The 13,710-nt window shown below is 40.2% G+C and overlaps 1 protein-coding gene across 3 annotated transcripts in view; it reads right to left on the reverse strand.

Moving 5' to 3' along the window:
• KLHL24 (kelch like family member 24) overlaps positions 1-13,710 on the reverse strand; it is a 59,305-nt gene that overhangs the window by 21,018 nt on the left and 24,577 nt on the right. For all 3 annotated transcript variants that reach the window (XM_085867768.1, XM_085867762.1, XM_085867764.1), the window contains exon 2: positions 5,316-5,896. In XM_085867768.1, coding sequence (XP_085723894.1) covers positions 5,316-5,555 — 240 coding nt within the window. In that variant the 5' untranslated portion in view covers positions 5,556-5,896. The remainder of the gene's footprint in view (positions 1-5,315; positions 5,897-13,710) is intronic.

Here is a 13,710-nt window from a genome sequence, read left to right on the forward strand (position 1 = left end):
TTAACTTGCAAACAACTATTTTTCTTGACAAAGGTAATATTCGTATTTGTATTCTAGAGTTCCACCCAAAGGCAGATTCAGTAATGCTGAAGCAGTTTCTTAGCAAGGGTTATACTGGGTGGTTTGCCATTGCCTTCACTGGAGTAGTTATGGTAGGAATTTGTAATTTGTTCATGGTGTTTCCAATAACTCAACAAATCTTCATAAAGCACACCGTGGAATCTTTCACATCCACTAATTTATGCCGATATACAGGATGTCAGTTTAACCTCCATCCAAGGGACGGCACAAACATTGATGAAAAATCTTGCCAGCAAAACACCAACATGACGGTTCATAGCTGGGTCTGGATTTAAACCCAGGCTAAACAGCTTAGAAGCCAGTGTGCATACCTCTCGGCCATCCGGTCAGCCCAACAGGCAATATCCTATATTATAATAATTAAGAACAATTGTAATAATAAACAGTTCAGTTATAATAGTTGTTCATCTTTTCAACATAATCACTGATAAATTTTCAAACTGAAGAAAAATAACACAACATGAGGCAAATGCAAACAGTGGTATGTGATATAGTACAGTATAAACAAAGTGCTGATACAGAAATGTATTATTAACTCTTTGATGTGTTGGAGAAGGGTATAGAACAGGTTCGCTTTCTTCCTTATGGGATAACCTTTTCCTCTTTACGACACGTTCATGACATATGATTTTATGTCAGTTTTCATTTTCCACATGAGCGATATTTACCGTTCGGGCACGCGAGAGATAGCCGTTAGCCCAACGGATACTCATTCTATTCCATCTCCATCAGGACCACATTGGCTTGAAAATAGACGATTTATTTACACTTTGGACTTACAGGACATTTGATTAAAACCACACCACAAGCTTTTCCTGGACAGTTTATTCTGACGGTCAGACGTGGCTGTGGATCATTCAACTCAGACATCCACCTTTTTCCATTGACGTTTGACACCCACCTCTCTTTCATCGACGTTTGACACCCACCTTTTTTCCATGGATGTTTGACACCCCATTCGGCAGCTCAATGGAAGCTGGCTGGCTCTTGTTCGTGTCGGGCTGAACGGGGAGGTGATGGTTGCCATTGACGCTTTGTGAGTGCTTCACATTTTTGCTCAGTAATTCTGGAAAATGGTTGCTTTCTGGCATTTGTCCAGCGCCCCGAACATGGCGTCGTAAGGCAGGCCTGTGTTAATTGGGAGTTGCATCTTGTTCGATGGTGGGGAAGGAATGATCGTGGGGATTGACGGTTGGAGGTCACGTGCAGCGATGCACCAATAGGCAAGTCGCCTATAAAAAGGATGGGAGGGTCACCTTCCTGATAGCTGGTGATAGCTCCTTCCAGTTGGTGACAGCTCCTGATAGTTCCTTATAGCTCCTGACCGTTGGTTACAGCTTTTGACAGCTACTGACCATTGGTTACAGCTCCTAAAAGCTCCTGACCATTGGTTGTAGCTCCTGAGAGCTCGTGACCATTGGTTACATCTCCTGACCGTTGGTTACAGCTTCTAATAGCTCCTGACCATTGGTTACAGCTTCTAATAGCTCCTGACCATTGGTTGCAACTCCTGATAGCTCCTGACGGTTGCTGACAGTTTGATCGTTCCTGCTGGTTCTGCTCGGTACCTGGCTCTTGGCATCCCTGGTTCCTGGGGGTGACGACGTGATGTCAGTTGGTGTTCAAGCCTGTTTGCCAGTGGGTGCACGGAGAGGCAGAGCGCTGGCAGTGGACCAAAGCATGCTCACACATTTTGGGTCATTTTCGTAGACGCATGACGACTTCTGCTTTGGTAAGCTGTGACCGGATTTCTTTCCCCCCTGAATGAGCTGCTGAGTACCCATGTCTCGTGTTTAATTGTTAAGTAAGGCATCGTGATAAGCATCTGCTCTTTGTCTATTCTTCTCGACAGAGTCTAGGAACAGCTGGGTGCGACTGGGTAAGGTGGTACAGAAAGCGATGGGTTTGGGATCCAGGATTTATAAGAAAACACAGAGTTTTGGCATTCAGCATTTTCACATGCAGTGTCAGCTGTGTGGCCATTTAAGGTAATGGAGGGGATGTAGGGGGAACATACACAAGAAACAGACTTAACTCGACACCACCACGATTTGGAGGAGGGAGAGAGGTTTGAGAGTTCAGACTTGAGATTAGAAAGATGTTTCCTGGCTCTCCTCAGCATAGACACACTATTCTTCCAAGCTTTGTGGAAGGAACTGAGATTGCTTTCAGTTGGATTTGACTTTGATGAGGCGAAGGCAAGTTGTTTCTGGACAACAGCCTCGCCACAAGCTTCAGTGTACCATGGGCGGGAGGATGGGTATGAAAACTGAAGACGAGATGGGATAAATCTGTGCATGAGAGAGAGAGAGCAAATTTCTTTGAAAGAATTCCCAGGATGAGTATATGTTGGAGGAAGAAGAGATGGGAGACCTGTCTAAAAGTTTTATGGCTGATTGAAGACCTTGCCAGTCAGCCTGAGTGAAATGCCAAACTCGACGGTGCTGAGGTGGTTCTCTGATAACAGCCAGAGAGATGTCCACTTTGACAAGGAAGTGGTCAGATGAACCGATTGGAGCGGAGAAAGAACAGCAGATATTTACAGGGGAATTTGTCAAAATCAGATCCAGAAGAGATGGAATACCATTGGTTGAGATCCGGGTTGGGAAGTTGACCGATTGAGTCAGTCCCAATGAGTCGCAGAAAGCTTTTGCTGAAGTGCCATGACAGGTGAGAGAGGTACCCACACCTAGCCAACTGGCATGATGACTATTGAAGTCACCACATATGAAGAAGAGAGAGAGAGAGAGTTGGGATGAGAGGATAGAAGTTGATTCATGTTTTTGGCAAGCGAGGTGTAAATGGAGTCATCACTGTTTGGTGGATGGTACAACACACATTTTTAAAATCAATTTTTAAGTCAGAGATGCAATTAAAGACATTACGTGAGGGATGCAATAAAGGTGAATGAAGAGAATGGAGAAAAGAAGCGTTGTCGCAGTTGGACTTTTTAGACAAGGGATGAAGGAGAGGTTGATTTGAAAACAGTCTTTTGAAGAATAAGAAGAAGAAAAAGAAGAAAAAGAAGAAGAAGAAGAAGAAGAAGAAAAGAAGAAAAAGAAGAAAAAGAAGAAAAAGAAGAAAAAGAAGAAAAAGAAGAAAAAGAAGAAAAAGAAGAAAAAGAAGAAAAAGAAGAAAAAGAAGAAAAAGAAAAAAAAGAAGAAAAAGAAGAAAAAGAAGAAAAAGAAGAAAAAGAAGAAAAAGAAGAAAAAGAAGAAAAAGAAGAAAAAAAAGAAAAAGAAGAATAAGAAGAAAAAGAAGAAAAAGAAAAAAAAGAAAAAGAAGAAAAAGAAAAAGAAGAAGAAGAAGAAAAGAAGAAGAAAAGAAGAAGAAGAAGAAAAGAAGAAGAAGAAGAATAAGAAGAAGAAGAAGAAGAAGAAGAAGAAGAAGAATAAGAAGAAGAGGGAAGTATGATACAATACAGAGAACCACACATGTGAAAGAGGAAGTTGAAAGATTTTAAGAGACTGTTTGTTTGTTTTTTTGATAAAGATTTAGTAAGATTTAGTGAGGTTTGGTGAAGGAATGGTTTCAGAAAAAATCGTGCAGGTGGATGGTGAATGTGGATTGGCTGAAGTCGAAGGAAGATGGTCGGTTGGTGAAAGTACAGGAAGAGGGGGTAGAAAAACATGGGGTTACAGGGGGTGTAAGGTTAGAAGTTAAAAGAATGAAGAATTTTTATTTTTATTTGAAAGATTAGGTAAGATTAAATAAAGGAAAGGTTAAAGAAAAAAAAATCGTGAAGGTGTATGGTGAATGAGGGTCGGCTAAAGTGGAAGGAAGATGGTCAGTTGGCAGAAGGAGTCGGAAGATGGTCAGTTGGCAGAAGGAGTCGGAAGATGGTCAGTTGGCAGAAGGAGTCGGAAGATGGTCAGTTGGCAGAAGGAGTCGGAAGAAGAGTCGGTACCAGAAGTCACGTCGTTACGTGGGGAATAAGGCAAGGAGGGAAAGGGTTTTTCTGTTGTATTTTTTTATATTTTAAGACATGAAACAGAACGTATAGTTGGGGGGATAGAAGGGGAGTGGAGGGAAAAGTGGAGAAAATAAGAACTGATGGTAAAAAGGAGAAATTACAAATTAACACAATCGTGAACATAGACAGGAAGATGGGTAGGCCTCAGGGAAACCCAATGTGACGAGACCAAAGAAAACTCACCAAATAGCACAAATTTTGAAACAAAACCGAACTAGGAAAACACAGTAAACACGGAGGCAACAAAATAAATGGTCAAAACGTCACAAACAATGGCCAGAAACTTATCTTTGAGAAAGTCAGCAGAGACCCCTGGACAGAACCAACCTTTGCCTCCAAAAAACGGAACCGGAAGTATAACAAATGTACATCTGCATTGTCGACAAATATCCTTGCAATTCATCCAACATACTCTGATGTCTACTTATGTCTGTTTTCAACAACATTTAAATACAAGACTTTTACCTAAAATTTCAATTCCAAATTCTCACTCCTCTCTGTCTCCAAACTTGCTCAGTCTCTTTCTCTTTTGCTGATTTCTCTTGAACTTCCATTTTTACTGGGTAGTCATTTAGTTATTTTATCCTTGTCATGTGATTTGCAGCAATTCGTTGTTGGAAGGTGCTCGAGAAAATAAGATATTATTATTATGATGATGATTTGTAAAAAGCTGACAACCATCCAAATGATATTTTCCAGGTCAACAACGATGCTGGATCGTATCTGGCTTACTGTCGGAACATTTGGCAAAGTGTCTAGTTAGAGTCTGGCCGGCATCATTGGCTACCTGGGTTGTCTATTTGCATAATTTACATTTGTTACGAGTTGCCTTGTTTATATTGTTAAATATATTAAGGACTCAGACTTGTTTTTGAATTCTGGATAATAAGAATGTGGACTCAAGAAATTAGGAACTGAAATCAGACTTTGAATGCCAGAAACATCATTGAGATGCATGCATCAATCAAAGATTAGCATTCCCTGCATTCGAGTTTGCTAACCAGAGTAAGACACGAACACCTTACAATCAGGCCTATGTCAATAATTACTGGAAATTTTTTCTTTTCATCAATACGAGTTAACTTCCACAGTTACAATGTTGGAAAAGGAGTTGATTTGAAGAATGACTGAGAAACAAATTGATTGCCAACTGCATGTAAGCATCCATGTTTATGTGAGATCATACAAAAAAATATGAGTCCATCAAGTAAAGCTCTTGCAGAATTCCTTTGTACCATGCCACATTTCTCCTTCAACTTACCTGCAGGCGAAACGTGTCCAGAGCAGAAAGTATGCCTTCTGAATGAGGAGGTCGAGGGCAGAACTCAAACTCGTCGGTTCCAGTCTCTGGAATATTACTGGAATCACGAATCCTATTAGTTACTTCTAAACGCCTGGCTCCAGATTGACAAGATGGACATTTGTTGGTCAATGACTCGTGGTTTGGTTCATTTGTTTCCTTCTCATGACCATTACGTTTTCCAACCATCATCATTGTCATTCCCCGCTTGATTTCCTGCTTGGCAGAAGCTCACCTACAACACTCGTAAAGGCTCTACAGTCCATTAATTTGCATAAACACCTGCAGGTTCATAACAACTTTGAAAGCTGTACTTCTTCCAGTTTTTAATGTGACTTTGTTGCTCTCAAATTCCAAGTTAATATTTACACTTTGTCTTCCTAAATAGGTAGTGTTCTCTCTTGGTTTGTTCAACTTCACACTCCTCTGTTATGTCCTCGTCACTTTAACCTTCTCCTTACAAAGCTTACTAAGTGAGTTACTTTCTTCTTCACCCACACTCTTTGTGACACCTTTCTGTCTTTCCTTTGTATTAACAAGACCTGAGGAAGAAAAAAAGAGAAAGCAGTTATATTTCTTGTTTCACAAAGTGAATGTTGAATATTTATACAGTATACTGTAGTTGCATTATATATTTGTTCAATTTCTCATTTACAACTGGCATGTGAGCATTATATTATTTCAGTAAACCAACAATGTAAGACAGTTACATAATAGGGAGAATCTTATAATGAGGCAGTGCAGGTAAGGTGTGACATCCCATATAGCAAACGAAGTTACAAGTATTGTGTGATCCTCTGTAATTAAATAGATTTTACATGTATGAACAGACAAGCAGAATAACTGACCAAAGGGGAACTAATTAGACAAAATTATAATCAAATGTATGACCCAGGTACAAATACAGTTCACCAGAAACACAATTCAAAACCCCCTAACAATTGGTTACATACAAGAATCACAGAAACAAAGCATAAGTACAAGTAGTCTTGCAATCAGTGTTTCAGTGTAACACATCATGACAGAGCAATATGAGGATAGAACAGTGGAATAATGAGTGATGTGTTTCAGGTCATTTTGTAAAAATTTTTTTTTTAAATTGGATAATTTTAAAACAATTGCAAAAAATAGAAAACAATGCAATAGAGGAAACATCAACAAAACGCACTTTAAAATGAAATAATTATTGCCTAATTATGCAAGTATCAATAATGCTGTACGTTGCCACACTTCATCAAGCTGAGGTTAAGCCCGGCTGTCCTGTCTGCCAGCATTTGCTTGTCAGCTGTAAAGAGGAGACCATTGTGTACTGGTACACTCGCCAATTATATGTCCCTGCTCTAATATACATCATCATTATATTGAAATAAAAATCCTATTAGTCAAACATTGGCATTCTTTGCTTATCTTACTATATTAAACGAGAAGGGCACTCGGTAGAGCACATACCTCTGCCACGCAATGCCTGATCCAGTAGAACATATCGGGCCCAATACATTTTTAGCTCGCCTGTTCGAAGAACAGAGAGCTATAGCGATACCCCCTGGCGTGAGTGTCAGCATAAAAATGTTAAAGTTTTTGGTGCAAGTTATTTCCTCTCTAATGTTTTTATCTACCACACTATTTTTTACTGATTACAATATACAAATACATATATTGCTTTAAAATTATTTGGATCAGACCACTGCAATGCTTTATAAAAATATTATTAGACTAGTCTTTTAAAAACGAAAAACGATAAATGTATAAACATGCGAGCGTTGGGTGGCTTTGACACCACTCTGGTTAAAATATTGTGCTATACATTATACAATGCAGTATATCGTTTTTGGCACCATCTCTCAATGGTGAAGAATCACTTTAAAAATTAAAAGAAAAAATTCTCAGATCCGGATCTTCACCAAAATCGATTCAATTCTCCCTCATCACACACCCAACCTGTCCACCAAGTTTCGGCCGAATCCACCCACCACTTTTTTCAGACATCATGCTATACAGTATATCATTTTTGGCCCAATCTCTCTATGATGAAAAATCACTTAAAATTCCAGTATCCAGATCCAGATCTTCACCAAATTCTAATCAATTCATCCTAGACGCACACTCAATCTGTCCACAAAATGCCGTCCGAATCCGTCCATAATTTTTGAGATATCCTACTAACAGAGAAACAAGGGTGGAAACATAACCTTCATCCACCTTCGATGGGTAAAGGTAATAGGCAAGGCAATTATGTGCGTGTGTGTGTGTGTGTGTGTGTGTGTGTGTGTGTGTGTGTGTGTGTGTGTGTGTGTGTGTGTGTGTGTGTGTGTGTGTGTGAAAATCATAGAAAAACAACAAGGATGAGCCAATCTCTACCACAGTGTTCATATGTGCTGAGGGTACCCAGGGTCAGTTCATGGGCACATCCCCACATGCTACTCCCCCACTCCCCCCCCTGCTCCCTGGACGACTTACAATTTTCTCCAGTACATGTGGCACAGCACAAGTAGTTTGCTGACTTCTGCTGGAGCCAAAATGTATTTGTCCCTCCACCCCCAATATCTCCCCACATACCCCCCCCACCACCCCCCTCTCAGACTGTTCCCTGAGTGAGCGGGCATTTCTGGTTCATTGAAAACAAAATGAGTAAAGGATTTTCCAAGGAAGTCTGACAAAGAAGGATGCCATCCGTTTCATCATGCCCACATTTTTCCACCAATATCCATGTACCCCTCCCATCCTCAAAGCTTACAGGTATCTATTGAACCACAGTTTAAAGTGTTAAACCCTTCCACAGTTTCAGATGCCATAATTGATCCAGGGAGATCATGGCATTCCATGCTTTAGCTACCCTCAGTGTGAAACACCCTTGCCTTAATAGAATCAAGCAATGCATTTTGGGATGGGGCAGAGAGATATGGATGCATTCTGATCCATTCAGTGTAGTAGTACATACAAGCTCTTCCATAAGCTTCAACTGTGAATACGAAAAAAAAAGAGGTTGACTAAATGCCCTTTTTTGCTGATGAAAACAGAATACGCTCGGTCCATGATAAATTTCTGAAATCAAAAGACAAACCAACCAAGAGGTGAAAAAGAGGGACTCTCAATTGGTAGAAGCTGTCGAGCACATCAGCGATGAGGTTTTCTATGGCAGTCCTATCTTATCACATACCACATGCCAAAGTGACAAGGTGAGTTAGAATGAAGGTAAGAGAAGGCTAATCTACAACTATGGAGTATACCCATATGAAATAATGCAAAATGGTATAAATATTCAGTTCCCCAAACACCCCCCCCCCCACCCCTTTCCTCCTCCCGTTTCCTCCTCCACTCCCGACTGACTCCCTCAAATCCTCACCTGAAACAAGGCATTCCCTTATCTAATCTTACTCTCATCTTCTCACCTTATTTCCCTCCCCCCCCCCTTTTCCTACACTCTACCTTATAACTCCACCTTCCCACAAATGTAATATTATGATGAGACGTCTCTCACCATTCTCCAATGACAAACGATGCAGTTACAGATGAACTGTTATTTGAACAACAGATAACATCGGATGGAAGGTCAACAAACTCTTTCGTCAGGTGTGAATGAATTACGTGGTATGTAAATATCGAACGTGCAACTACATGCTGTGTACTATCAACTGTCAAAAATGCTACAGGTGCAACTGGCATCTAAAAATAACTGAATTTGGGTTATATTTACACTTTCTATTGGGTTTATTGTGGTTTTTTATTAAAAACGTTTTCTATTGGGTTGGAATATCCTAGATCCCTATCTCTATTCCTATGTCAGCATATCCTAGATCCCTATCTCTATCCCCATGTTGGAGTATCCTCGATCCCTATCTCTTCCCCATGTCGGAGTATCCTGGATCCCTATCTCTGTCCCGATGTTGGAGTATCCGAGATCTTTATCCCTATGTTGGAGTATCCGAGATCTCTATCTCTATCCCTATGTCAGCGTATCCTAGACCCCGATCTCTATCCCTTTGTTGGAATATCCTATATCCCTATCTCTATCCCTTTGTCAGCGTATCCTAGATCCCTATCTCTATCCCTATGTTGGAGTATCCGAGATCTCTATCTCTATCCCTATGTCAGCGTATCCTAGACCCCGATCTCTATCCCTTTGTTGGAATATCCTATATCCCTATCTCTATCCCTTTGTCAGCGTATCCTAGATCCCTATCTCTATCCCCATGTCGGAGTATCCTTGATCCCTATCTCTATCCCTATGTTGGAGTATCCGAGATCCCTATCTCTATCCCTATGTTGGAGTATCCGAGATCCCTATCTCTATCCCTATGTTGGAGTATCCGAGATCCCTATCTCTATCCCTATGTCAGCGTATCCTAGACCCCTATCTCTATCCCTATGTTGGAATATCCTATATCCCTATCTCTATCCCTTTGTCAGCATATCCCAGATCCCTATCTCTGTCCCGATGTTGGAGTAGCCTCGATCCATATCTCTATCCCTATGTTGGAATAGCCGAGATCCCTATCTCTATCCCTATGTTGGAGTAGCCTCGATCCATATCTCTATCCCTATGTTGGAATAGCCGAGATCCCAATCTCTATCCCTTTGTCAGCGTATCCGAGATCCCTATCTCTATCCCTATGTTGGAATATCCTAGATCCCTTTCTCTATCCCTATGTCAGCGTATCCTTGATCCCTATTTCTATCCCTATGTTGGAATATCCGAGATCCCTATGTCAGCGTATCCAAGATCCCTATCTCTGTCTCGATGTTGGAGTAGCCTCGATCCCTATCTCTATCCCAATGTTGGAGTATCCGAGACCCCTATCTCTATCCCTATGTTGGAATATCCTATATCCCTATCTCTATCCCTTTGTCAGCGTATCCTAGATCCCTGTCTCTTTCCCCATGTTGGAGTATCCGAGATCTCTATCCCTATGTTGGAGTATCCGAGATCCCTATGTCAACGTATCAGAGACCCCTATCTCTATCCCTACGTTGGAATATCCTATATCCCTATCTCTATCCCTTTGTCAGCACATCCTAGATCCCTATCTCTGTCCCGATGTTGGAGTAGCCTCGATCCATATCTCTATCCCTATGTTGGAATAGCCGAGATCCCTATCTCTATCCCTATGTTGGAGTAGCCTCGATCCACATCTCTATCCCAATGTTGGAATAGCCGAGATCCCTATCTTTATCTCTATGTCAGCGTATCCTAGATCCCTATCTCTATCCCGATGTTGGAATATCCTAGATCCCTATCTCTATCCCTATGTTGGAATATCCTAGATCCCTTTCTCTATCCCTATGTCAGCGTATCCTAGATCCCAATGTTGGAATATCCGAGATCCCTATCTCTGTCCCGATGTTGGAGTAGCCACAATCCCTATCTCCATCCCTATGTTGGAATATCCTATATCCCTATCTCTATCCCTTTGTCAGCGTATCCTAGATCCCTGTCTCTTTCCCCATGTTGGAGTATCCGAGATCTCTATCCCTATGTTGGAGTATCCGAGATCCCTATGTCAACGTATCAGAGACCCCTATCTCTATCCCTATGTTGGAATATCCTATATCCCTATCTCTATCCCTTTGTCAGCACATCCTAGATCCCTATCTCTGTCCCGATGTTGGAGTAGCCTCGATCCACATCTCTATCCCAATGTTGGAATAGCCGAGATCCCTATCTTTATCTCTATATCAGCGTATCCTAGATCCCTATCTCTATCCCGATGTTGGAATATCCTAGATCCCTATCTCTATCCCTATGTTGGAATATCCTAGATCCCTTTCTCTATCCCTATGTCAGCGTATCCTAGATCCCAATGTTGGAATATCCGAGATCCCTATCTCTGTCCCGATGTTGGAGTAGCCTCAATCCCTATCTCCATCCCTATGTTGGAATATCCTAGATCCCTATCTCTATCCCAATGTCAGCGTATCCTAGATCCCTATCTCTGTCCATAATTTGGAGTAGCCTCGATCCCTATCTCTATCCCTATGTTAGAATATCCTAGATCCCTATCTCTATCCCAATATCAGCGTATCCTAGATCTCTATCTCTATGTCAGCGTATCCTAGATCCCTATGTTGGAATATCCTAGATCCCTATGTTGGAATATCCTAGATCCCTATGTTGGAATATCCTAGATCCCTATGTTGGAATATCCTAGATCCCTATGTTGGAATATCCTAGATCCCTATCTCTATCCCTATGTTGGAATATTTTAGATCCCTATCTCTATCCCTATGTTGGAATATCTGAGATCCCTATGTTGGAGTATCCCTATCTTACATATTTTTGAATGCTGCATACAACATGCAAAGTGACTTTTGAGCTGAAATTATTGATAAAATAGTATGAATTCATATTTTGTTGAAAAATCAAAAGTTTGAAGGTGAGGAAAAGTGGAGGGGCACGCATCGATAACGTCAATTACAATGATTTTGCGTAAATGCCAATTTCAGACCTTGAGCTATCACGAACTCTAGCAGTGACTTACTGCAATGGCAATCAGTGATCGAAAACACCATGTCATAAGCTTTCAAGAAAGGTTTGGTTCACGTTCCTGAGGTTTCTGTTTCTTTGTAAATAAACATTTAAAGTTGCATCACTCTTTTGGAAACACCCTGTTTATGACAAAACTGTCGTGGCATTCTGCACTGCCTTATGGTTAACAGCTGACTGATATATGCAATAATTACATCAGGCACGAACACCATTGGCTACAAATTAGTAACAATCAACATCGGCCTTATATCTGCTGTTGAATGATTTTTTTTCTGAAGTACTGGATTAAACTCTGTATACATTTCATTGAGACACCCTGTATTATATGTGTGCATATATATATATATATATATATATATATATATATATATATATATATATATATGTATGTATGTATGTATGTATGTATGTATGTATGTATGTATATGAGCCTTTCCACAGTAATGGGTAACCATTGTGTTGCATACATAGTCCACATTAAGTGTGTCCGGTTTATCTTGCAAATGAGGGGAAACAAAAGACTGACCCCTTCACTACTGGAATCCAACAGTAAGAAGATAATCTAAACCAGCACAATTTATTGATAGCGTCAGCTCTCGTAGTGATGATTATTATTAAACGACCTCTGACGGGCTCAAAGCCTTCTGTAACAAACGTGACTTTGGACCGCAATCGGAAATCCGGATTTTTGTACAGCTTTTACGGCGATATGGACATACCACTAATGTTATCCTTTGTTACACATTTGTCATTTAGGTTAAGTTATGTTATCACAAAAATAACAAGACCGTATTTTTAAAGGTTGTGCATCTTGAGCATTTTGTTTCTTTCATGACGAATTGACCGATAGCATAACGTTTGTTACTCTGTTTTCAACCCCCCAGCATTCACATTAAAATATATTTTTGGCAAATTCAGGGTGTGGGATATCATAAGTAAAGTCTTTTTACACATATAATCTAAACCAGTCTCAATCAAAAACGTACGTGTTCATATAAAACTCTTGGTAAATCTATTTAGTTTTTAATATAACACTTAAGACAAAGATTTATTCCCATCACAGTGAATAAAATTTTATCTGCACGCTTTAATTTTAGGACAATTAGCGGTTTTGCTATAAATAGTATATATCTACATTTATGTACATATAAAAACATGTTAGTGGTATTCTATAGATACTTAAGGAATTCTGTGATAGCTCCTGAAGATAAGACCCTTAAATGTAGCATATTACTGTGGAACAGCACACACACACACACACACACACACACACACACACACACACACACACACACACACACACACACACACACACACACACACACACACACACACACACACACACACACACACACACACACACACACACACACACACACACACACACACACACACACACACACACACACACACGAAAAATTAAACGAGTCACAGACGTCGCTTCTGGACGATGTTTATGGTGACAAACTTTCGGCCAAATAAGCCTTCTTCTTGGTCTTCCTCAACAAGATTGAACCTAACGGCACTGCTCATTGCAAAGTAAAAAAAACAATTATTGGTTCCAATGTTTTTCTTTTATTATATTATTCCAATTTGTTTGTTTTCTGGTGCTATGCCCAATCACCATTGGAAAAATTATGTCTTTGCATTCACTCTGTCAATGACCTTTAGTATCTGAAATACTTCTCATTTAATCTTCTCTTTTCTAGAGCGAGCATGCGTACTTTGTGTTTGGAAGAGTGAGAAAAGGCAAAGGAAGAGAACGACATGACATCATGCAAGTAAAAGCAATACAAATTAATGCCAAACAATAATGAATGAGTAGTGTTATCTTAAAATTCCATTTATATCAGAGCAAAAGCCAAAAAAACA

The sequence above is a fragment of the Eptatretus burgeri genome, chromosome 2, assembly GCF_056783735.1.
Source record: "Eptatretus burgeri isolate ZD-2024b chromosome 2, Ebu_testis_v1, whole genome shotgun sequence".
Taxonomy (NCBI): Eukaryota; Metazoa; Chordata; class Myxini; order Myxiniformes; family Myxinidae; genus Eptatretus; species Eptatretus burgeri.